The following is a 26,566-nucleotide window of genomic DNA, read 5'->3' as shown; positions in this document are numbered from 1 at the left end:
AAACAGTATTTCTAAGGAACGGCGCGGCGGAGACCATGTCTAAAGGTAAGAGAAGAATAGACTTTCTAAAGGCTATTCCCACGTCTTATCCACAAAAAAGAGGTTTTAATGGCAGAATCCCTTTAAAGTGGAAATCCCTTTAAAGTGGAAATCCCTTCAAGATAGTTTCTCTTCTACATCCAAACCTGCATTTTGGGGGGTAAAGAAGGAACTGTGTACTGAAACGAAATGAATCAAACAGATATTAAATATGCCAAATGTCAGCAGGAACTACATTGAAAATCACCCTAGTAAGCTATAGGGCAGCCAGTTAACAACCCACAAAGCTCTAGGATTGTCCTTTGCCCTCCTCATCGTCGCTGTCGCCGATACTGCTGTCTGTGGACGCGGCATCTTCGTCAGCTGGTTGGGCCTGGTCACTTCCTTGCGGCTGGACACTGTCTGTATCTTGTGCGGGTTCGGTTCTGTTGTCCTCTTTGTTTTCAGACTGTCCATTATTTACAGGTGTCGACGTCTCGGCAGTCGCATCCTGAGACGCTTTCTGCTCGTCGGTCTGCAGGAAGTTGTCCCAGCCCTTGAGTCGCTCTTCTCTTTCTCGAGACGTCTCTTCAATCTGTTTTAACAGGAATGGTTATTAGTTGGTTGTCGTAAGAGTCAAAGCCAACCTGACTAGAGATGAGCGAGTACTGTTCGGATCAGCCGATCGGAACTGCACGCACCATAGAAATGAATGGATGCACCTGGTACTTCCGCTTTGACGGCGGCCGGCCGCTTAACCCCCCGCGTGCCGACTACGTCCATTCATTTCTATGCGAGCGTGCTGTTCGGATCGGCTGATCCCAACAGTACTCGCTCATCTCTAAACCTGACAATCGATGCGATAATCACAGCACAAAGCCCTAAATCACCACAATGGGGTGGAATTAGTGAAAAACTGCGTTTGTGTGACTTTCTTATGGACTTTGTTTTTGCAGCAACCAAAATGACGTGTCAATTGTATGCTATGGGTAGCAAATACGGGGATACCTAATTTATATAGTACTATTTTATGTTTTAACCTCTTAAAACCCACAAAACTTTGCAAAAAAAAACCCCCCTAAAATGTCATCACATTGGTCTGGACTAACGTTTGCAAAAATGGATCAACCACAGACATGTAAATAAGCCCTTATTTATCACCATCAAGTGAATACTTTCCCTACCCATTATGATCTTCAAAAATTGTTCCGAAATTGGCAAAAATCCAGCAGAGCCCTGGCCATGTATACAATAAGGGCTAGTTCACACGTGAACTGCCCGCGCGGGTTTTGACACCAAGAGAGACGCAGCGAACCACGTCTCTCTCTGGTCAAAACCCGCCTGCCGCGACCATCGCGGTCGCGGCTTTCCCCTCCGCTGTCGGCTCAAATGAATGAGCCGACATAGGAGAGTGCTGCCGGGGGCGGAAGCAGCAGCCCGCCGCTAGCGGAAAAAAGAAGCCTGGCGGTTTGCATAGACCACCATTGTAAAGGGGAGTTTTTTGACGCGAAATCCGCTGTCAAAAACCTCCCCTGTGCTCACACGTGAACGAGCCCTTACTGCAGAGGGTTTCATCCCACTCTAAGAGCCTGGACCCCTTCATTCAGGGTAATAATGCAAATCTCCATTAACATCAGGACAAGCACAAACAAATGTCTTAAAGGGATTCTACCATTAAAATCTCTTTTTTTGTGGATAAGACGTCAGAATAGCCTTTAGACAGTCTATTCGCCTCTTACCTTTAGACGTGATCTCTGCGGCGCCGTTCTTTAGAAATACCGGTTTTTACCGGTATGCAAATTAGTTCTCTCACAGCGATGGGGGCGGGCCCCAGTGCTGAAAATGCGATGGGGGCGTCGCCACTGCTGCTCAAGAACACGATCCTGCGACGCCTCTATCTTTGGCTGGATTCTCCTCTTCGTCGTCTTCCTCCTGCGTCACCTCCGACGCCTACGCAGTTGGCTCTGCCAGTGAGACACCAACAGAGCTGAGAGCAAATGCCAGCCGGCGGCCATTTTTGGGAGGTCGCTCCTGTATTGAACTACAAGAGCAAGAGTGGCCTCCCAAAAATGGCCGCCGGCCGGCAAGCGCGGTCGGCTCTACTAGTGTCTCACTGGCAGAGCCAACTGCGCAGGCTTCGGAGGAAGACGACAGAGAAGGGTAAGATCCAGCCGAAGATAGAGACGTCGCAGGATCGTGTTCTTGAGCAGCAGTGGGGACGCCCCCATCGCTGCTAGAGAACTAAATTACATACCGGTAAAATACGGTATTTCTAAGGAACGGCACGGCGGAGATCACATCTAAAGGTAAGAGACGAATAGCCTTTCTGAAGGCTATTCCGACGTCTTATCCACAAAAAAAGAGGTTTTTAATGGTAGAATCCCTTTAATGGTAGAATCCCTTTAAGACAAGACTTTAGATACAAAGTAGCTGCAGCCAATTCCATAAAGGTGAATCAGCAACGACCGAGTCTTCTAAAACATTCCTGCGTCTATGAAATCACAGCCGAGTGAACGGCGTCATCCAAGGAATTAATGGCACTTCGCTGAACAAAGACAACAATTAGCAGATTATTATGAACGGCCACGAGGAGAACCTGGGATGACACAGCGACAGAAACAGCTCAACAGAAAGAACAACAATCGACACCACAAAGGCGGAATCAGGTCTGTTCGGTGACATCAGAACAGGCGGCCAAATGCTACATGTAATGATCCCATTACCGGACTCATCCTTTAATATTCACCATTTGACTCCATCAGTTCACGGGTGGTTTCGGGTGGTAAAGGGATTCCACATGACTTATAAATTGGGTTAAATAGTCCTTAAACCCGTCCTGTGAATATCTGTCTGCTACGTGTGTCTCTCGAGTACCGACACTGCGGAGATAAGCGGCCAAGTCATTACAGCCGACGCTGCACATACTGCAGTCAAATTTCTTTAATCCTGGATTTAATAATCCAGAAGGTCTGATAATCCATTACTGGTTCCAGGATATGGAAAACTGCAAAAAATGCTGAATTTTACAAGACCAGAGGGGAAAAAAAGACAAGGAAAGGAACAAACTGAGAAAATACAGTGTGCTAGGAGCAGATTTCGTATTGCACTATATTTACATGTTTTTCCTAAATTTTTGATACTCTTAAAGGTGAGGTTTATTTAGTTTTCTAGAATTGCAATCCAATAAATCAATATCAGATTGTGGCAATCCAAAATCAAATATTTGGCACTGCCGGGATAATGTCGCCTGGCCAAAGCTGACATGGAGGGAGATTAATGCCCATGATCAGTGCGGGCGCTGGGTCTCTGCTGTATATTAAAGGATCAACAAGGTACATTATATTAAAGGATCGCATGTCATGGATCAACCAAGACACGCGTCACCATCATCTGAATGCATTCCCTGCCCATTCCGGTCTTCAAAGATTGTGCACAAATGGGCAAAAACCCATCTGAGCCTTGGCCATGCATGCAACTACCGCCAAAGGGGTTCAACCCCGTTCCAAGACCCCAGACCACTTTATTCATGGTAAGAGTTTAGATAATAAGCAACTACAGCTGAGAAGATAACCCGGCCACAATAATGAAATCAAGGCTGACAAGTCCCAGACCATAGAAGGTAGGAAGGTATAACAGACGGCCATGCAGCGGTTAGGAATAGAGATGAGCGAACACTGTTCGGATCAGCCGTTCCAAACATCACGCTCCCATAGAAATGAATGGAAGCACCTGGCACGGCGACCAGCCGCTGCATAGTGTACGTGCCAGTTGCTTCCATTCATTTCTATGGGAGCGTGCTGTTCGGAACGGCTGATCCAAACAGTGTTCACTCATCTCTAGTTAGGAATAATCCCTTAAGGTGCCGTCTTTCCCCGGCTCTTTTCGTTTTTTGCTGTGCAATGACAGCCCTTTCCGAAGAGACGTGTGCAAGCTAAAACGTCACAACGAGTGATATCCGATCTGACATTGTACCATACCTGATAGTCAGTCACTCCGTCCCATGTTTGTACGACAAGCTGCCGACCACCAAACCACCTCCCGTTCAGAGCTAGTATACAAGCGTCACCTTCATCGGCCTCTTTAAATGACACAGAAGCAACGCCGTCCGGATGCCGCTATGAAAGAAACATAAAGAAGAGAAGGGTTAAGTAAAATAATCGAGTCTCAAGTGTCAAATGCAGCACCAAAAAAAAAAAAAAAAAAAAAAAAAAAACCTACATCAAATATAAGGACTTTCTTCACTTGTCCAAACTTTTCACATTCAGATCGGAGATCTTCACGGATTTCATTTAGCACAAGCGGATCCTCCTGTAGAGGCAGAACAAGGAGGATTAGCAAAATCTGTGAGAAGGGGAGGAGGGGGCTGCAGCTGCAGAAAAAGGGTGCAACAGGAGGAACACATTGGATTGGCCCAAACCCCCACATAAGATTGGAATAGAGCCCAGTCCACAGCTCTTGCACAGCATGCCCATGTAGTAGACAGGAAATAAAATGTGAATTAACAGAAGGGATGAAAAAAAAATAAAAACACAACAAATCTGCAGATTAAGAAAAGCATTCCAAGCAGCACAACATGTAATAATACATATATATGAAAAAAATGCATGCCCTGAAACTGCCCTGTGTGAATAAAGCTACAATCAGACCGTAGCTGTCCTATGAATTGCTCAGATATGTCATAAGATAAGATAAGATAATCCGTTAATAGTCCCACAGTGGGGAAGTTTCATGTCATGGTTGACAGACAGGCAAGGAGTGCAGTGTCAGGAGTGTTAGCAAGGCCAATGGCGTACAGAACACTTGCACCATCGTTTCGGTGACCGTCACACTATCCCAGCTCAACCTCATTCACTTAAAAGGGAGTAATAATAGTAATAGTGCAGCCAATACACAGTGCATCAAGTTATAGGCTTCTAGCGGTGTGCAAATACCCGCTGGTTGTTGGGGTCACCAGATAATGGACCCCACCAATCTCATAGTGATCTCATGTTCTCTCTGTTGCAGCGGGTTCAGGAGTCTGTTCGCACTTTATCTGCTGAGCACCCTCCTCTCCCCGCAGTAAACCAGTCAGTCACCACCTCGACCTGAGGGGGAAACAAGGATCGTGCGGGCGCTACGCAGAAAAGAAGATGAGACAGGGCAGGGGGAGGTAATGCCGGAAGAAGCAAAGTTATGTCACACGGAGGACAAGGACACTGGCGACACAATCCGAGTCTCCCCTCTCCCAATACTAGAATCGCTCCCGTTACTTATTACTCGAATATACAAATGTTATAGAATATTGCAAAAATAGGCAGGAAGACAGTTTTGGGTTTTTTCTCCCCAAACTAGACAATAGCTGGTTTTCTTTTCGGCCATATCAGTCCATCTACAATAACTGTCTACATGATCATTTTTCAGCAGCCAACAGAAGCAACACATGAAGACGAGTCGCCCTACCCACATTCCATAGGGTCGTAAAAATATACAGCAATCTGGTCCGACTGGTACTTGCACATCCAGAAATTCTGTTGATTTGTCATCAAGCAAAGCATTTCTTAATGAAAGGCATGGCCCGTGCCCCAATTAATGCAAATATCCCAATAAGTTGTGGGTATTCCTGTATATGGACCTTTACACTCATAGGAGTATATATATATATATATATACACACATACATATGAGAGCGTGACATGATAATGGAAGAAAACAACTGCTCTGTGATATATAGGGTTATATGATAGAGAGAAGCTGAGCTGTGTGATACATAGGGTTATATGATAGAGGAGAGAAGCTGAGCTGTGTGATATATAGGGGTATATGATAGAGGCGAGAAGCTGAGCTGTGTGATATATAGGGGTATATGATAGGAGAGAAGCTGAGCTCTGTGATATATAGGGGTATAGGATAGAGGAGAGAAGCTGAGCTGTGTGATATATATATAGGGTTATATGATAGAGGAGAGAAGCTGAGCTGTGTGATATATAGGGTTATATGATAGAGGAGAGAAGCTGAGCTGTGTGATACATAGGGTTATATGATAGAGGAGAGAAGCTGAGCTGTGTGATATATAGGGTTATATGATAGAGGAGAGAAGCTGAGCTGTGTGATATATAGGGTTATAGGATAGAGGAGAGAAGCTGAGCTGTGTGATATATAGGGGTATAGGATAGAGGAGAAAAGCTGAGCTGTGTGATATATAGGGGTTTAGGATAGAGGAGAGAAGCTGAGCTGTGTGATATATAGGATTATAGGATAGAGGAGAGAAGCTGAGCTCTGTGATATATAGGGTTATAGGATAGAGGAGAGAAGCTGAGCTCTGTGATATATAGGGGTATAGGATAGAGGAGAGAAGCTGAGCTGTGTGATATATAGGATAGAGGAGAGAAGCTGAGCTCTGTGATATATAGGGGTATAGGATAGAGGAGAGAAGCTGAGCTCTGTGATATATAGGGGTATAGGATAGAGGAGAGAAGCTGAGCTGTGTGATATATATAGGGTTATATGATAGAGGAGAGAAGCTGAGCTGTGTGATATATAGGATAGAGGAGAGAAGCTGAGCTCTGTGATATATAGGGGTATAGGATAGAGGAGAGAAGCTGAGCTGTGTGATATATAGGGTTATATGATAGAGGAGAGAAGCTGAGCTGTGTGATATATAGGGTTATATGATAGAGGAGAGAAGCTGAGCTCTGTGATATATAGGGTTATATGATAGAGGAGAGAAGCTGAGCTGTGTGATATATAGGGTTATAGGATAGAGGAGAGAAGCTGAGCTGTGTGATATATAGGGGTTTAGGATAGAGGAGAGAAGCTGAGCTGTGTGATATATAGGGTTATATGATAGAGGAGAGAAGCTGAGCTGTGTGATATATAGGGTTATATGATAGATGGAGAGAAGCTGAGCTGTGTGATATATAGGGTTATATGATAGAGGAGAGAAGCTGAGCTGTGTGATATATAGGGGTTTAGGATAGAGGAGAGAAGCTGAGCTGTGTGGTATATAGGTTATAGGATAGAGGAGAGAAGCTGAGCTGTGTGATATATAGGGTTATATGATAGAGGAGAGAAGCTGAGCTGTGTGATATATAGGTTATAGGATAGAGGAGAGAAGCTGAGCTGTGTGATATATAGGGGTATAGGATAGAGGAGAGAAGCTGAGCTGTGTGATATATAGGGTTATATGATAGAGGAGAGAAGCTGAGCTGTGTGATATATAGGGGTTTAGGATAGAGGAGAGAAGCTGAGCTGTGTGGTATATAGGTTATAGGATAGAGGAGAGAAGCTGAGCTGTGTGATATATAGGGTTATATGATAGAGGAGAGAAGCTGAGCTGTGTGATATATAGGGTTATAGGATAGAGGAGAGAAGCTGAGCTGTGTGATATATAGGGTTATACGATAGATGGAGAGAAGCTGAGCTGTGTGATATATAGGGTTATAGGATAGAGGAGAGAAGCTGAGCTGTGTGATATATAGGGTTATAGGATAGAGGAGAGAAGCTGAGCTCTGTGATATATAGGGTTATAGGATAGAGGAGAGAAGCTGAGCTGTGTGATATATAGGGTTATAGGATAGAGGAGAGAAGCTGAGCTGTGTGATATATAGGGTTATAGGATAGAGGAGAGAAGCTGAGCTCTGTGATATATAGGGTTATAGGATAGAGGAGAGAAGCTGAGCTGTGTGATATATAGGGTTATATGATAGAGGAGAGAAGCTGAGCTGTTTGATATATAGGGTTATAAAGAAAGTTACTGCATCCTACACTGCCCTCTACAGGTCACAGAGAAATAATACAACTCCATATAAAAGACCAGGCCGTGCTGGATTGTTGCGGCCGGGTTTCAGCCTCCTGAAATAATTTCTCACCTCAAAGTCTTTGGGATGGAACATATTTTTGATAATAACAACTCTCTCGAAACGTTTCCTTGTGTCGTTGTTTTTCTTCTCCGGCCTCCAATCCAGTTGTCTGGAAAGGAAGAAACAGAATTGAGCACATGGGTGTAAGAGTTAAAGGGATTCTACCACTAAACCAACATTTTTTCTAATTACCACGTCGGAATAGCCTTAAGAAAGTCTATTCGTCTCTTACCTTTAGACGTGGTCTCCGCTGCGCCGTTCCTTAGAAATACCAGTTTTAACCGGTATGCAAATGAGTTCTCCGCAGCAATGGGGGCGGGCCCCAGCACTCAAATGGCAATGGGGGCGTCCCCACTGCTGCTCGAGAGCTCTTTCCAGCAACGCCTCCATCTTCAGCTGCAACCTCGCCTCTTCTGTCTTTCGTCTTGGTCCAACTTCCACAGTACGCTGCTGTATTGAACTACAAGAGCAAGAGAGGCCTCCCAAAAATGGCCGCTGTGTGCTCCTGTATTGAACTACAAGAGCGCATTATTGGGAGGCCACTCATGTAGTTCAATACAGCAGCATACTGCGCAGGCGTCGGAAGTTGGACCGACAGAAGAAGATGGAAGAGGCGGAGTTGCAGCTGAACAAGGAGGTGTTGCTGGAAAGAGCTCTCGGGCAGCAGTGGGGACACCCCCATTGCTGTTTGAACACTGGGGCCCGCCCTCATTGCTGCGGAGGACTCATTTGCATACCAGTTAAAACAGGTATTTCTAAGGAACGGCGCGGCGGAGACCACGTCTAAAGGTAAGAGACGAATAGCCTTTCTGAAAAAATGTTGGTTTGGTGGTAGAATCCCTTTAAATCTAGCAATATACATTAGCTCATTTTGGTAGGTTCTCCCCATGTTTGCGTGGGTCTCCTCCCACATGCCGAAAAATACCAGCATACATACCTCACCATACAGACCTATGGTGAGGCATTTTTTGGAGAAGGATTTTGAGGCGGATTCCTGACCAAAAAACTCTGTGTGAACTCAGCCTAATCCTCCTAGGACCAGCTATTCTTAGAAGAGAAAATCCACCCCGGAACATATTTATTCCCTATGGTCTCTCTGCAAAGGAACAACATGTCACCCATTCAAAAGAAGGTCTGACATTAGGTTAGCAGATTGGTGTGTGTGTGGCTGTATGACATCTACATCCGCAGCAGCCAGCGCATATCAGGAGCCTTGACCACTAACACCGTGTACAGTCCCACAATCAGACACTTCTGTACACTGTGTAGTGTTAGGGCTAGTTCACACGGGGCAAAATGGTCAGGATTTTGATTCAGAATCCGCATCAAGATCCTGCCGCCTCCAAATGAAATCAATGGGAGGCGGTCACGGAAAAAAAGAAGCGAGCTGACCTTTCTTCAGGCAGATTCCCCGACTGATTCAGCCGTGGCGTCCGCCTCGCGACATCACCCTCCGGAGTAGGCCCAGTCATTTGAAAGCCGTGATGGGATGCCGGTGCACTGCACCAGCCACAACAGAATGTGTTCACGTGGAACCCCGTGTCAACTAGCCCTTAGTGCCCAGTTACTGCAACCCATATTCCATTAACCAGAAATGGTCACTATGCAGCCTGTGCGAGTTCCAGCGGCCATGACTCCTGATATCATCTAATGGGTGAGGGTCTGACAGCCACTGTGTTAGGTCATCCATGTCCAATTTCTGCAAAACCCCTTTAGGCCGGGGCCCCACAGGATGGAAATGCTGCTTGGAAAAATTGTGTTGTTTTACAGTAAGTGCAAAGTGGATGGGATTCTAGCTCATCCCATGCCCGCTTTGCACTAAACTGCGAGGCGGACACACTGCGGTTTTGGAAATCGTAGCATATCAATTATATCTACAGAAATGCCGGCAGTTCCGCATAGATAGAATTGTAACAGAAAGTCCGCGGAGGAAAACTATGCAAACTTTCTGTTTAAAGCGGGGTGGGAAGAACCACGATGCATTGCCGCTGCGGTGTTTCTTGCAGCGCTTTATTACTGCAGGAAATCCCGTGAGACCGTAGCCTTACACTGAGAAGAGCTGGGGAGTCGGAGCCACGGCCAGTTTGGGTGAAGCAGTATAAAAAAAGTTACAACTCCAAAATAAAGTAATTAACCCCTTCCCACCAATGGCATTTTTTGATTTTCGTTTTTGACTCCCCTCCTTCTAAACCCCATAACTTTTTTATTTCTCTGCTCCCAGAGCCATATGAGGTCTTAATCTTTGCGGGACAAATTTTTCTTCATGATGCCGCCATTAATTATTCTGTATAATGTCCTGGGAAGCTGGAAAAAAATTCAGAATGGGATGGATTTGAAGAAAAAATGCATTTCTGCGACATTCTTACGGGCTTTGGTTTTACGGCGTTCACTGTGCAGCCAAAATGACCTGTCCGCTGTATTCTGTGTTTCGTTACGATTCTGGGGATACTAAATTTATATGGTTTTATTTACATTTTAACCCCTTAAAAAAATATCCAAAACTTTGTTAAAAAATGTTTTTTCTAACAGTCGTCATATTCCGACAGCCGTAACTTTTTTATACGTGCGTGTACAGGGATGCATAGGGCGTCGTTTTTTGCGGGGCCGGGTGTACTTTTTAGTTCTACCATTTTCGGGAATTGCTTTTGCTTTGATCACTTTTTATTCAAATTTTTATTAGAATCAAAACAGTGAAAAAACGGTGGCTTGGCACTTTTGACTTTTATTCCCACTACGGCATTTACCGTACAGGAAAAATATTTTTATAGATTTGTAGAGCGGGCGATTTCAGACACGGGGATACCTAACATGTATGTGTTGCACAGTATTTAACTACTTTTATGGGGGGGAGGGGAACCTGGATGTACGGACTGATACTTCTCCACTCAGGACAACAGTAAACTTGCTATACTAGAGGGCCATAGCTGAAGGTCTGAGAACCCTTGCTCTGTCTGCACTATTGATGTGAGCCTCCCTCCCCCTCCCTTTACATCTGGCACACATAGACAGTGTCCCTTGGGACTAACTGACAACACTTCCACTGGTGAAGGGGTTAATGCAGTGTGTAAGGGAACTCTTCTGCTCTCTGAACCCCTTGCTCTACCTGCTGCCTGGCCTCCCTGCATTGCCTGAAGTGGAGACACCTCACCCCCCCCTGCTGTTTTGGCTCCCATCCTGACACTTTCTGCTGGGACATTCTGCTAACTCTGTGAGTACTCCCTGCTGTTTTTTGGACTTTCTTACCCTCTTCAGAGACCTTTCTAGCAGGGAATTTTTTTTTTTTTTTTTGTTGTTGTCGTGCACTGCAGTGGTGTGAAGGGAGTGCTGAGCCCCTACTCCACCATCAGGGGGGGCTCCTCACCTTCCTCCACTTGCTGTGTGTTCCACGTTCTGCAGTATATCCCCACGGAACTAGCACTTCTCCCATTGCTCCTTTTGCACCTCATGGGTACCAGGTTTGATTATGAAACTGTGTGACCGCCTCATGTAAGGCCTGGTGATACTGCGAGTGTACCTTCCTTACCTTCTATGGTCGCTTCTCATTGTGATATGTCCAGAAGACGTCCTAACACCTCTACTGCTCCTTCCCGCACGCCGAGTCGCTCTCTTACTCACTCACCGTCAATCTCTACCTTCCTGTCCCGATCTGGAACCTCGGCTACTGGGTCTGGCACTGATGACATGGCTCCTCCATCTCCTCCGCTTCGCCAATCGCAGCCACCTCCTTCACTGTCTGCCACCCTCCCTGGACATGACGTGCAATCCATGGATTCGGCCTCCCTGCCCTGCTCGGCAGCCCATATTGCCTCTGCGGACTTTCAGCTACTTCGGGACCTTATTCAAGCTCTGCCCACTAAACAGGACCTGGATGCTGTAGTTTCCCGAATGGAACAATCCCAGGCACAGGCCCTCGGTGCGATCCAGTCTGATGTGTCTCAACTTACTACTAGGGCTGACGCTACTGATCAAACACTGTCCTCTTTGGAACAACGCCTGTCTGCAGTGGAGAGCAATCAAACCCACTCTGAGGCCCGCCTTCAACAAATTGCCTTGCTCCTGGATGACCAGGAGAACCGGGGTCGCAGAAATAATATTCGATTACGAGGAGTGCCAGAAAAAGGCCCTCAGGATGATCTGATCAGCCGTATTAATACCATTTTCAATATGGCGACTCAACGCCCGCTGGATGCTACCTTCATGATGGACCGTGTGCATAGAGTCCAACGTTCTGGCCCGCTTGACCCTGCTAATCCTAGAGACGTTCTGTGTAGACTACATTACTTCACGGACAAGGAACACATCCTGAGGTGTGCCTGGGATATGGGATCGGTGCCTTTTGAGAATACCTCTGTCAAGCTCTATCCTGACGTCTCATCCCGCACATTGGCTATGCGCCGTGCCCTTCAGCCGGTGTTGACTCTGATTAAGGACTGTGGAGGTTCCTATAGGTGGGGTCATCCCTTCCATTTGATTGTTCGTGTTGGCTCGTCTTCGATTGTTGTCCGTTCCCCGGCGGACTTGCCTGATTTGTTTGCCTCCCTGGATGTGCGCCCTGTCTCAGTCCCAAACTGGCTTGCTCTGGATTCCTCCCGCCCTACTATACCCAGGCGCGGCCGCGGTTCCAGGCGTTCTTCTTCGGCTGCTTCCAGAGAGAGACCTCGGCGAAACTCATCTCCACGACGTCTTCCAATACCGGATCCGCCTGGGTCTCCACTCCGCCAACCAGATCTCTCAGCTCAGCTTCCCATTGAAGCATGAGCCCTCATACCGCCGGTCTTTGATCTGCCCACAGGACAGTGTTAATATCCTTTTATGTTGAGTGGTCTTGGACTTGTTTCGCGGTTGGTGGACATTTTCACTATGTTTATTTTATTTTGTTCTGTGACTACTCTGTTCCTCTTGATCCTGTTCCTGCTGGGCTTTATAGATGGCCCTTGTTGTTGGTATTGCTGTGTTTTTATACAATGTTGTTATTTGGACCTTAGAGTCAGTTTGTAGCCCTGTGCTTCCTATCCCTTTACACTTTGTTGGGGGTGGGGGCATAGGGTCTTCCTTACCAGGTACACTCGTGGTGCTTGCGGGCCCACTTCTCCCCCCATCTTTTCTTACTCCCTCACTCCTTCCTGTCTGTTGTTGTGCCCCTGGCCCATTTGTCTAGGGGTAGTTAGATTTGTTCTACTCTTGGTTCTTTTTCCCTTTCCTTTCTCCCCCCCCCCCCCTCATTCTTTACTGCTCTCCTTCCTCTACTCTGTTACTTTTCTCTCTTTTTTTTTTCTTTCCCTCCCCTTTACCCTCTTCAATTCTTCGCCCTCTCCCCTCCCTCCCCCCTCTCCCCCCTTTTTTTTTTTTTTTTTTTTTTTCTCTCTCTGCTCCTAGGGTGTGAGCTGGGAAAGCCCGTCTCCCTCCATGCCTCCGCTTGATCGCCTTTCCTCCATCGCTGTGGGCTCCCTCAATGTGAGAGGCCTTCATAGTCCAGAGAAGCGCTCCGTACTCTTCAATCTGCTCAAAGGTAAGCGCCTTCATGTTGTGTTTTTGCAGGAAACTCACCATTGCTCTACCAAGCCATACAAGTTGACTAATGCTTGGTTTCCTCATGCATATCATAGCTCCTCTCCTGATCCGAAATCCAGAGGGACTAGTATCTTGATTTCTCGCTCCCTGCCTTGGGAACATTTGGAGACTCGCACTGATTCTGAGGGGAGACTTGTTATGGTCAAGGGTCGTATCTCCTCTCAGCTTTTTACTTTTGCCTCTTTGTATTTGCCTAACTCGGGACAGGGTCGTGCCCTTAGTTCTTACTTAGGGCTGTTGGACGGCTTTGTGGAGGGCTTCCTGGTGGCGGGGGGTGATCTTAATCTGGTCCTAGACCCTTCATTGGACTCTTCTGCTGGCGTCTCTTCTCACCCTTACTCGCTCATCAGGAGGATTAAGAGGGACCTTCATTCCCACCAGCTTGTGGACTCCTGGAGGTTACTCCACCCATTGGATAGGGATTACTCCTATTACTCTCCGGTCCATCACCGATATTCTCGTATCGACTACCTCTTTATCCGTCACCAACATCTCCACTCTTTGTTGGCTGCGGAAGTCGATAACATTACTTTCTCCGACCATGCTTTGGTTACTTTGTCTGTTTCCTTGTCCTCTCCTATTCCCTTCCAGCGTCAGTGGAAACTTAACGCATCACTTCTTGATGACGTAACCATCCTGGATGACATTAAGACTCGTTTGGGGGAATACTTTGAGAGGGAGGAATTGTCGGGGATTGCTCCTCCAATGGTGTGGGAGGCTCACAAATGTTTTATCCGGGGTATCCTGTTGCAACATGGTTCCCGCTTAAACAAGGAACGCCGGGCTTGTATTGAATCTCTGCTGCAGCGGATCCGCTCATTGGAACTTCTTCATAAACGCCAAATCACTCCTGATGTTTATTCCCAGCTTGCCAGCGCCCGAGAGGAATTGCGTACGCTCGTCACTGATAGGGTGAAGGGTACTCTAGCTAAATGCAGACGTCATTTTTATGAGTTTGGAAATAAGAGCGGGCGTTCACTAGCTAGGGCCCTTCGGGTTCAGCAGTCCTCCACCTACGTTCCATGCATCAATTCCACCCAGGGTACTCGATTACACATGCCCCTTGATATTGCAGCTGCCTTTCGGGACTACTATGCCTCTTTGTATTCTGTAAACTCTGGCCCTTCTCCTCTCCCTGAAGCGGAGTTCCGAGATCGCATTCGTTCTTATCTCTCCTCCTCTGGTCTCCCGTCGTTGTCTCTAGAGGAATTGACGGCCTTGGAATCTCCTATTGTTGAAGAGGAAATTTCTTTAGCTATCTCCAGTATGGCAACGGGTAAGGCCCCAGGCCCAGACGGCCTTACCTTGGTATACTATAAGAAACTTGGCCCTGAACTCCGCCCCAGACTGTTGAAAGTTTTCAATTCTCTCACCGATGGCTCGGCCCTTTGTCGTGACTCCCTGTGTGCTCACATAGCGGTTATCCCCAAACCCGGAAAGGACCCTCTTCTGTGCTCTAACTACCGCCCCATTTCGCTAATCAATGTTGACCTAAAAATTTTAGCCAAGATCCTTGCGACGCGTTTATCGCCCTTGTTAGGAAATATTGTTCACGCGGATCAAGCTGGATTTTTACCCGGCCGTGAGGCTCGAGATAATACTACCAAAGCTATCAACCTCATGTATGGGGCTAAACAATCGGGCTCTCCTCTCATGCTTCTTTCAACTGACGCTGAGAAAGCCTTCGACAGGGTCAACTGGCGGTTCATGGAAGAGACCCTGTTACATATTGGCCTTGGAAATCGCATGATGAGTTGGATCATGGCTCTATACTCTCTCCCTACAGCGATGGTTAGGGTGAACGGTTTATTGTCCCAGTCCTTCCCTATCCGAAATGGCACTAGGCAAGGATGCCCCCTCTCGCCTCTCATTTTCGTCCTGACTCTTGAACCCTTCCTCCGCCAGGTTCGAGCCGACCCGAACATCTCAGGCGCTGCTCATTCTTCCTGTTTATACAAAGTGGCGGCTTATGCAGACGACTTGCTATTTTTTCTTTCCTCCCCTCATGTTTCTCTTCCAGCTCTGATGTCTGCCTTTCAGGTTTACTCGACCCTTTCGAATTTTAAAATCAACTTTTCGAAATCAGAAGCCCTTAATGTGACCCTTTCCTCCTCGGCGGCCACCTCCTTGAGTCAATCTTTCCCTTTTCATTGGGCCCCCACTTCTCTCAAATATTTGGGGGTTTATCTTACTCCGGACCCGAAAGATCTCTTTCGTTGCAACTTCCCCCCACTTCTGGCGTCTATCAGGGCTGATTGTACTCGATGGTCCGCTGGAGCCTTTACTTGGTTCGGGAGATGCGCGATTTTTAAAATGAACATTCTCCCTCGTCTTCTCTACTTGATGCAGGCGCTTCCCATTCACATCCCTCTGTCTTTTCTTAGATCCCTCACTTCCGTCCAACTGAAGTTCATCTGGTCGGGCAGACCCGCCCGAGTGAGCAAGGCTTTTCTCTTTCGTCCCAAGAGTTGCGGTGGTTTATCGCTTCCGGACCTGAAGTCCTATTACTTGGCTACCCACCTGACTCGTGTCGTGGACTGGTGTAGGCATGCTGTTTCTAAACCTTGGGTCTACATCGAACAGGCATTCTCTCCGATCCCTTTGCAGGTTGCCCCATGGTTGGACTCCTCCTCATTGTCATCTCTCTTTTCTCACCCTACCCTTGGTCCCACGCTTCGGATTTGCTCCAGGGGCCTTGTTCGCTCCACTCTCCTCCCTAAGGATTCCGCTCTTTTCCCAGTGCTGGGCAATCCTGCCTTTCCACCTGGAATGTTTGACCGAGTTTTTCGTAATTGGCGCCGTCATGGGATTTTCCGTGCCTGTCACTTCCAGGACGCTGGGGGATGGACTACACTTCTGAATTCCCAGGCCCCTCCTGAGCTGCCCCCTTTGGACGCTTGGCGGGGGATGCAACTTCGTCACTTTTTACATGCTCTCCCTGCTCCTGCAGAGTTCCGCGTCGAACCTACCCCCTTGGAGAAGATTTTTGTTGGTGCTGGCCCCCTTCGCCACTCCCTCTCGCTCACTTACCGGATCCTGGTTGAACCTCCGGAGGACTTTGTTCCGCCGTTCTTGTTGAAATGGGAATCTGACTTATCCCTTTCCCTCTCTCAGGAACAGCGTAGGCGCATTTTTCGCCTTTCTCATACTGCTTCCATCAGCTCTCGCCACCAGGAGGCCAGCTACAAAATCTTGTCCCGATGGTATAGGGTTCCTACGAGACTCCATGCTATGTTTCCTCAGGTCTCCCCATTATGTTGGCGCTGTGGCGACGAGGAAGGCACGCTGCTACACATTTTTTGGTCCTGTCCTGCCCTTTCGTCCTTCTGGGAGGGGTCAAGCGGATAACCCTCCAGCTTACTGAAACTTCTCACCATTTGGGCCCTGCCCTGTTCCTCCTTAATCATTGTGAGTCTTCTGTAAAGGTCTTTAAGCGTTCCCTACTTAGATTCCTGATCCTCGCTGCCCGGGCTTGTATCCCCCTTTTTTGGAAACGAGTGGATCCTCCTCCTCTCTCCCTCTGGATTTCGAAGGTCAACGAGATAATGCGCATGGAAAATCTCACGTCTTTCCTGCATGGCACGACTGAGGCGTACATCAAAACCTGGTTCTACTGGTTCAGGTTTCAACAGTCTGCAGAGTACCGGACGCTCCTGGGCTCTGACCCCTCCTCTGATTGATACTCTTGTTGTTCGTCTCAGGTATTTGACCAGTGGTTGCTCCCGAGCCCTTCCCAACTGGCTGTGGTATGGATGACCTGGCGAGCGCTCTCACTGGTTTCCTGACTGCTCACACTCACCCCTACCTACCCTTTCACCCCCCACATTTAGTCCTCTCCCCCACTCATCTGTCCCACTAACCCCTCCCTCCCCCCCCCCCTTTTTTTCCTTTTTCTTTTTTTTCTATGTTGCTTTCTTTGTCTTTAATTTTTTTTTTTTTTTTTTTAATTTTATTCTTCTGATTGTATTTTGTGTTGCATTGTGTGCTTTTTCTGTTCGCAGGGCGGGTGTTCGCCTTGTAACTTGTAATTGTTTTTTCTTTTCTTATTGTTTAAAAAAATTTTCAATAAAAATTTGAGTTATAAAAAAAACAAACTACTTTTATATGTGTTCTAGGGAAAGGGGGCGATTTGAATTTTTAATACTTTTTTAAAAATTTTATATACCGTATTTTTCGGACTATAAGACGCACTGGACTATAAGACGCACCCAGGTTTTAGAGGAGAAAAATAGGGAAAAAAAATTTTCAGGCAAAAAATGGTAAAATATTTAATAAATGGGAGTTGTAGTTTTGGAACAGCTGCAAGGCCACATTGACAGGTGACCCTGCAGCTGTACGGGGATGTATAGGGCGTTTTTTTTGTGGGGCCAGGTGTAGACCGGGCATTTTCAGACACAGGGATACCTAATGTATATGTTTCACAGTAATGTTATACTTTTATATGTGAACTTTTATTTATTTTATTTTTTATTATATTTTTTTTAAGTGTTTTTTTCCCCGCCTAGGGGGCTTGAACCTGCAATCATTTGATTGCAAGTCCCATAGACGGCAATACAAGTGTATTGCCGTCTATGGGAGATTCTATACATTACTATCGCGGAGGGTCATAGAGACCAGCCGCGATAGTAATATATATCTATGACAGGCCTGGGAGCCTTCATTAGGCTCCCGGCTGTCATCGGAACTGACCGGCTCCTGCGGCCTCGCCGTGCAGGAGCCGGCCTGCATCGCTAAAGGTATGAGGCCGGGGGGGGGGGGGGGGGGCTAACTAACTGCCGGGACCTGCGGAGGAGCAGTGGGTTTGCAGCATGGCCGCGCTACTGCCACCGCTGGTTTTCTTCAGCGGCAGGAGCTCGGCAATCCGCAGGCCCCGGCAGCTAAGACAGTCCCCGGCATCTGCTGTAATAGACCGGCGGATGCCGGGGAGTGTCTTAGCTGCCGGGGCCTGCAGTATTGTCACACTCCTGCCGCTCAAGAAAACCAGCGGTGGCAGTAGCGCGGCAATCTGCAGGCCCCGGCAGCTAAGACACTCCCCGGCATCCGCCGGTCTATTACAGCAGATGCCGGGGACTGTCTTAGCTGCCGGGGCCTGCGGATTGCCGCGCTACTGCCGCTGAAGAAAACCAGCGGTGGCAGTAGCGCGGCCATGCTGCAAACCCACATTCAGACTATAAGACGCACCCTCATTTTCCTCCGAAATTTTGGGGAAAAACTTTTTTAAAAAATTTTTTTTGCATTTATTAGACCCCCCTAGGGTTCTTGAACCCCAGGGGGTCTGATCACTAATGCAATGCATTACAATGCTAATGCATTGCAAAAAATCATCATTTCTTTTGCAGGCTGCATAGACCAGCCTGCAAAAGAAAGTGAATGCAGACTGGCCGGGAGCCTTTACAAGGCTCCCGGCTGTCATGGAAACATGACGTCGGCCCTGGAGTTTGCTCCAGGCGCCGCCAATCACCGGCAAAATGGCGGCGCCCATACGCTACCAGGAAAATGGCTCCGGAGGCGCCTTTGACCGCGGCGCCGGAGGAGTTAATGCCTCCGTTCGGTCCGGGGGCTGATCGGAGACATTAGCGCTGGTTGTCTACTGCGTAAAGCAGTAGACACCCGGCGGCTATGGCGGTCGCCATAGTTACAAACCTGGCATGCGCCGTACTATGACGGCGGATGTCGGGAAAGGGTTAACGTATTACACAGTATAATGTTTTCTACGTTATATAATTGTAGCATTAGACGCATCATTTGCTCCATGTTTCAATCAATATAGTCAATCACTAGTTGTTTTTTTGTGTGAATTGAATAAACTTTACTGCGTCTCTCTGACTACGGCTGTCAGCCATTTATGAAGGAGTCGGACTGTGGAAAAATACAGAAGTTGGAGGTTTGGTTTACCCTGAAGAGCTAAGGTGGATCAGCTGCGGGTATCATCCATGTAGCAGACCACCTGCACCAAAAAGAGACTGGAAATGCTGATTTTTGTTCGGAGCCTTACCCCTGTAGCTGGGACAATTTTCGACCTTCCATTGTGAAGGTTAAACAAAAAACAGGTTCAAACCCCCAAGTGGAAAATACTTTGCACTGTGATTTTTTTCTCAGGGGTGGGTATATATGATCCAGTTCTCTGTATATCACAGTGGATCAATGCCGTGGCCGCGGCCCGAGTGCTATAAACTTCTATATAATCTATAAGACACCACAACACAAAGAGGCTGGATCCAGCAGTCAGCAGCTACATACTTTTGCTGGAGAGACAACTTCTTCTTGTAGTCCTTACATTTCTTCTTCTTCTTTGTGGCATCATACTCCCCCTTCAACTGGAATTTTGCATTTTCCACATGAAGTTTGTACCCCCTGATCTCATACTCATCGAGAAGCTTCAAAGCGAGCGGAACTGATTCCTTCTGCAAGTGGAAAAGAACATAAGACGTCAATGACCCCCTTGTACAATATGGTCCTAGAACCTGCGGATAGTTTGCTTTTCTTTCAAAAAACTTTATTTATATGATTTCAAAGAACAATTTCTTGGGAAAAAAAATGGGAATAAAAGGGGGAGATTTTGGATTCTATAGAATCAAACTGAATGATCAGAACAATGGGCTGAGGAAGACTCACGTTACACCCGGACAATGGGTTTGATGAGGAGTGATGACTGACCTTGAGGTAACAGCACAAGCCGTCTCCTTTCAGGTTCCCTTCCTTATCTTTATAGAGCTTGATTTTATAGTCTTCGCTTTGAGGGTCTCGCATGATGATGCCGCATTTAGACATAATTTGGACAAATTCATCATTGGTTATATCAGGCGGCAGTCCTGTAAAGCACAAAGGGAAGACAAATACAATATGGATAGATCCAGAACGTCACGACTAGTAGAACTGGCGCTGGTTCTGGTTACTAACCTGTCACATAGACATTCGTGTTTCTTTCATCTTCCACATTGAACCAGCCTGTAATGAAAGAACATTATTTTATGCTCTGCCGCACCAATGAAGCTATACGGAACAGATGGAGACAGACACCTTTAAATGAATCCCCCCCCCCCCCCAAACTCCATTGATCTGAATTTAGCTGAAACACGGCAAAGTGAATGAGAGCTGATCTAGCGTAACCCTGCCGAACCGCTACGCAGAAAGAGCGCCCTGCTTCCTGCTCCATTCTGGCACTGGAACGTGTTGGATCCTCACCATCATAAAGGGTCTACGCAGAACTGGATGGGAATGGATATTGATGACCTATCCACAGAATAGCCTATCAGTATCTGATTGCTGTGGGTCCAACACCCAGACCCCACACTGATCAGCCGATTCATCTGCTGGAAGTTACATAGAAGCTCTGCTCTTATTGAAGTCAATACCTCTACTGTGTACAGATCTGGAAACTGTATACAGCATAGGGGTGTGTACACTGTAGTGCAAGTATTAGGGAACAGCAGCTCCACATTCTTGAATAACAGCCAGCCATATACCTCAGACATGGCTTCTGGAAGCAGAACCAGCTGATCAGTATGTGGTCCATGTTTGGACGACCACCGATTAAATACCAGTGGCCTATCCTGTGGCTGGGTCTTCAGTATTTATTACCTTTAGGTCCTGGACAACCCCTTGAATAATTAGATGCATAGTTTGGTGCATATTTAATCTCATATAAATTCAGGAACGTTTGGAACGTATGTTATATTTTTTTCGGTTTAAAGGGATCCTATCATTAAAACTCAATTTTTTCTGCCTATCACCCTTAAGAAAGGCTCTTCTCCACGACGTCATTTGGTATATAATCCGTTTTTTGTCAGTATGCAAATGAGTTCTCTCGCAGCACTGGGGGCGGTCCTCAGCGCTCAAACAGTACTGGGGGTGTTCCCAATGCTGCGAGAGAAATCTCCAGCGCCGCCTCCATCTTCTTCAGGAATGGGTCTTCTTCACGTCTTCTTCTGGCGGTGGCTTTAACCCCTTCCCGCCGATGGCATTTTTTGAATTTCGTTTTTCATTTTTGACTCCCCTCCTTCTAAACCCCATAACTTTTTTATTTCTCCGCTCCCAGAGTCATATGAGGTCTTAATTTTTGCGGGGCAATTTTTTCTTCATGATGCCACCATTAATTATTCTGTATAATGTACTGGGAAGCAGGAAAAAAATTCAGAATGGGGTGGATTTGAAGAAAAAATGCATTTCTGCGACTTTCTTACGGGCTTTGGTTTTACGGCGTTCACTGTGCAGCCAAAATGACCTGTCCCCTGTATTCTGTGTTTCGGTACGGTTCCAGGGATACCAAATTTATATGGTTTTATTTACATTTTGACCCCTAAAAAAAATTCCAAAACGGTGTTAAAAAGTTTTTTTTCTAATAGTCGCCATATTCCGACGGCCGTAACTTTTTTATACATAGGTGTACGGGGATGTATAGGGCGTCTTTTTTTGCGGGGCCGGGTGTACTTTTTAGTTCTACCATTTTCGGGAAATGTTATTGCTTTGATCACTTTTTATTCAAATTTTTATCAGAATTAAAACAGTGAAAAAACGGCGGTTTGGCACTTTTGACTATTTTTCCTGCTACGGCGTTTACCGAACAGGAAAAATATTTTTATAGATTTGTAGAGCGGGCGATTTCGGACGCGGGGATACCTAACATGTATATGTTTCACAGTTTTTAACTACTTTTATATTTGTTCTAGGGAAAGGGGGGTGATTTGAACTTTTAATTTTTTTTTAATTTTTTTTTTTGCATTTATTAGACCCCCTAGGGGTGTTGAACCCCAGGGGGTCTGATCACTAATGCAATGCATTACAATGCTAATGCATTGCAATGCATTGCAAAAAATCATCATCTCTTTTGCAGGCTGCATAGACCAGCCTGCAAAAGAGAGAATTTGCAGACTGGCTGGGAGCCCTTAACAAGGCTCCCGGCTGTCATGGCAACGGGGGGTCGGCCCTGGAGCATGCTCCAGGAGCCGGCGATCCCTGCCAAAATGGCGGCGCCCATGCGCCGCCGGGAAGATGGCGCCTCCGGCGCCTTTGACAGCAGCGCCGGAGGGGTTAATGCCTCCGATCGGTCCGGGGACCGATCGGAGGCATTAGAGCCGGTTGTCTACTGCTTAAAGCAGTAGACACCCGGTGGCTATGGCGGCCGCCCGGCTCCCGGGCGGTCGCCATAGTTACAGACCCGACACGCGCCGTACTATTACGGCGCATGTCGGGAAGGGGTTAAACTTCTAGGCTCTGGGCCTAGGGAAAAGCAGACCGCGCACGCTCGCCGGCCACAAGAAGATGGCTGCTTACACAGTATTGTAAGCGGACATTTTCTTGTGGCCAGCAGGCACGCGTAGTTAGCTGCCCGAGGCCTGAGTCTGAAGCTAGCTCTGGAAGAAGACGCGCAGAGAGGCAGTTCCTGAAGAAGATGGTGGCGGCGCTGGAGAGTTCTCTCGCAGCATTGGGGACACCCCCAGTGCTGTTTGAGCGCTGGGGCCCGCCCCCAGTGCTGCAAGAAAACTCAACTGCATACCGACAAAAAACGGTATTTCTACCGAACGGCGGCGCGGAGAAGACATCTAAAAGTAGGAGAAGAATAAACTTTCTTAAGGCTATTCCTACGTGTGATCTACAAAAAAAATGTGATTTTAATGGTAGAATCCCTTTAAAGACCGTTAACCTTACCTGGATCTGCTTTCCTCTTCTCTCCCTTCGCTTTCTGTTCAGCCTGTTCTGGTTGAGGTTTGGGCTCCTTCTTCGGTTTTTCTTCTTCTTTGATTTCCTTTGGGGCTGGAGAAGGCTCCGTACTCTCAGACGCGTTGTATCCGTAATTGGCTTGATACATTGCCAGGAAATCTTCAGTTATCTAATAAGAAGAAGTGAAATTATATTAAGTGAAGGTAAAGACTTTCATTCATGTCAATGGAAAACAGTCCGAAGTATTGGAAACCAGTAGCATTTTTAGGTCTTGGCACGAACATCTGATCGCATCTAAGATTTTTCCATCAGGCCTGTGTTTAAGGCTTGGGAAAGTATAGGAAGACTAAGCTGTCACCCAGTTACTGCACCTAGGACAAAGCAAATCAAAAAATAGAATTTTCTAGAAGCCTGGTGGAAGTGGGCCTGACAAAAAGTAAAATTACGATCAGGCAGATGAGTGAGGCACACAGCTGTCACAATGACTGCACTAGATCTCAGAGCTCGTCCAACGCCGGCCGGTTTAGAATGGTGGATTTACAGGGCAGGAAATGTAATACAGCGGATAAAACCAGCAGCAAACCCCAGCCAAATATTTAATTCCAAGAAATGCGGATCACAAGGGCAGGAGTAGAGAACACCTTTACCAGTCCGACCCTGCACAAGGAAACAGAATATGTTCATCCAGAGCACGTGGACTTGTCAGACGGCCAAGCAAGTGTCATGGTGAAGAAGTCACCAAGAATCCTGCTGGCACGCTTGATGAACACGGCACCTAACTACAGTGACGTATACATGTATATAACTGGGAGTATACAGTTATAGTAAAGACAGATCTGTCCGCTAAAGGGGGTATTCCAGCAAGTACAACTTATCCTCTAGCCCAGGGGTAGGGAACCTTTGGCTGTCCAGCTGCTGTGAAACTACAACTCCCAGCATGCTCCATTCACTTCCATGGGCGTTCCAAGAACAGCAGTGCAAGTGTGCATGCTGGGAGTTGTAGTTTTGCAACTGAATGTTCCCTACCCCTGCTCTATCCAAAGGATAACTGTCTGATCAATGGTGATACTGCTGCTAGGACCACCACCAATCAGGAGAATGGGGTCCCACATGCCCCATACCAATGGAGAGGCAGATTGCACATTCATTCCTATGGGACTGCTGAAGTCCTCGACTATCTGTGGTAGTCCCATAGAAATGAATGGAGCGGGAAGACACATGCTTGACCTCCATTCAGACAGGGAATTGGGAACACCCAACTATCAGCAAGTTATTTATTTCCTTATAGAGTACCAACATATTATGCAACACTCAAATACCCAGTTTCTAACATTAGGATAGGCCATCAATATTAGGTCTGCAGGGATCCGACATCCAGATCCCCAGTCCACAGGACAGCGAGCCCCGCTGCTCACTCACCGTACATAACAGTAGCAACAAGTGTAAGTATTGCAACAAAATCCTTTGAATTCTATTAGACAGCACTGCAATACCTGCACTCTCTGCAACAGTTTGTGAGCATTGCGGCTTCTGGTATGTAAACAATACCAATGGTCGCGGGTACACCCAGGGCCCCCACAGATCTAATATTGACGGCCTATCCTAAGGATAAACTAACAATACTACAATATTGTCAATTTATGCTAGTATATGTCTCATTCTCTCCATGGGGTAGTCCAAGACATTAGACCATCATTTAGTTATGTGCCATTTGGCTGATAAAAGTGCTGAAAGAATAGATTATATTCATGTGGGTAGAGTTCCCCCTTACCTCTACCTACATGTGCGGCCTTTCTGCTAGTTCAGTATGTTTGTGAGGTCACTGACTACAGTATGACGTGTACAACGCGTGCACCAAGCTGGAGAACATTACTACACTCAAAGGTCACCAGCAGGGCTGTGGGGTCGACTCCAACTCCTTCAAACATGGCGGTCAGGCCACACGTAGTAACAGTCCACTAATTCGTGATCAAGGTATATACACAAGAAACTGGGCATCTAATGAATTATACAATAATAATAATTATATAATAAAATTTTGCTTTGAACCTCGGTAACTTTAGTCTGATGCGAGTTCAGAGGTTTTAATGCAATTCAGTGATAGGACCCCCAGCCGCTGGAGTACCGCTCCTATTACGTGTATGACAGAAGATCTGCCAGGTGCCGGCCCCTACCGATCAGATATTGATAATCTATCCTAGCCTATATCCAGGCGTCTGGAAAACCCCTTTAACACATTTCACCTTTACAAACAATAACCGGGTGCAGTTATGATGCATTTTTAATGTGACCATCTGAATGCAGCCTTACGCCACATTTTGGCCCGTTCTAGTTTATAATTTTGGCACCATGACCTACTAAGCCTCGCCCCTTCGTAACCTGTTGCATAAACCCCATGACAAGGCGCCCATCTTTCATAAATCCTACGGTCACATTTGCATTGTCCTATTCGTTCTTCTGATCCGTTTCAGGCCCAGACGAATAGAAAGACAAACCGCAATGGAATGGTGAAACAATCCATTAACCATAATGAGGTTTGTTGGATCCATCGTGTGTCCGTTTTTGTTTTTTTTGCAGAAATTGCAAGACAAAAAAGTTGGACCTAGCGCGCTTTTTCGCCTGGCCATGTCGGGACGCCCGGCAGAGATGTGAATGTGGTCATAATAGGGGATTGTTATTGCTGCAAGTATGTATGGCAGGGTCAGCAGATCTCCAGCTCTTGTCATACTACAGCTCCCATGTGTCACAGTCTGGCAGGGCATGCTGGGAGTTGTAGTTCCAACAGCTAGAGGCCTCTGCTTACTAGAGGGGTCTGTACTAGTTACACCCTTTCTATACCAGGCTATGGAGGAGCCATGCACTCACCTTAGGGAACCAAGCTTTCTTCTCCAGGTCCCATTCATACTCCGTGCCATCAGTGGGGTCCTTATAGGTATAGGGGTCCTGTCCGTCCCCACTAGCACGATTTCCATACAACTGCTGGAGCCGCAGCTGCTCATAAAACGCTTCGTTGCTGTCCATGTTGTTGTGGGCCCCTAAGGGGTTAATGGAGCAGTGTGCAAAATAGTGCGCAAATAGTGCGCCTGATCCCAGCGCCCCGAACGTAACAGGCAGCCCCTGCACGACCAGGGAGCGCTATACGCATGCGTACTTGTCAGCGGCCTGCACGCGCAGGCTTCACAGCTCAAGTGGGCATGCGCGGAAACATGAAACAATCACATGACCGAAGAGTATAAATAAGGGAGGGCTTTACCTCACGGACTAGTGGAGACAAGTTATTAGTGAGAGGAGGAGGAGGAAGGAGGCGCCGGCAGGAGCTGCTCGTAACATCTCCTCACAGGAGGAAGGACAGAGTACAGAAGTGTATGGGAAGGGGCCTGGAACTGCCACAGACCTCAAATACTGAAAGAGGGAAACTGGGGTTTAGTTACCTCCAGCCCCACACACTTGTACTGTGACGTCACTCATTCTGGCCATAT

At 47.0% G+C, this 26,566-nt stretch overlaps 1 protein-coding gene across 1 annotated transcript; it reads right to left on the bottom strand.

Annotated features, from left to right (window-relative positions):
- On the bottom strand, positions 1 to 26,237 carry HTATSF1 (HIV-1 Tat specific factor 1). The gene is made up of 9 exons (XM_075259049.1): positions 25,953 to 26,237; positions 23,076 to 23,256; positions 20,328 to 20,375; positions 20,085 to 20,239; positions 19,668 to 19,831; positions 7,866 to 7,965; positions 4,237 to 4,326; positions 3,996 to 4,133; positions 1 to 613 (listed from the first exon to the last, which is right to left on the bottom strand). Exons 1-9 carry the CDS (start codon positions 26,106 to 26,108, stop codon positions 329 to 331), a joined length of 1,317 nt encoding a protein of 438 aa, XP_075115150.1. The 5' UTR covers positions 26,109 to 26,237; the 3' UTR covers positions 1 to 328.
- Positions 26,238 to 26,566: the final 329 nt, after the last annotated feature.

Source organism: Leptodactylus fuscus, chromosome 11 (assembly GCF_031893055.1).
Source record: "Leptodactylus fuscus isolate aLepFus1 chromosome 11, aLepFus1.hap2, whole genome shotgun sequence".
Lineage (NCBI taxonomy): Eukaryota > Metazoa > Chordata > Amphibia > Anura > Leptodactylidae > Leptodactylus > Leptodactylus fuscus.
This window is presented reverse-complemented; position numbering and strand designations above follow the sequence as displayed.

Bases quoted from the DNA above. Each gene is read 5' to 3' on its own strand.
- HTATSF1 (XM_075259049.1), bottom strand. From the start codon at position 26,108: ATGGACAGCAACGAAGCGTTTTATGAGCAGCTGCGGCTCCAGCAGTTG. The intron at 20,376-23,075 runs GTAAGGTTAACG...CTTTCATTACAG, and splicing joins GAAGAGGAAAGCAGATCCAG to GCTGGTTCAATGTGGAAGAT. The intron at 19,832-20,084 runs GTCAGTCATCAC...TTCCACTTGCAG, and splicing joins GCTTGTGCTGTTACCTCAAG to AAGGAATCAGTTCCGCTCGC.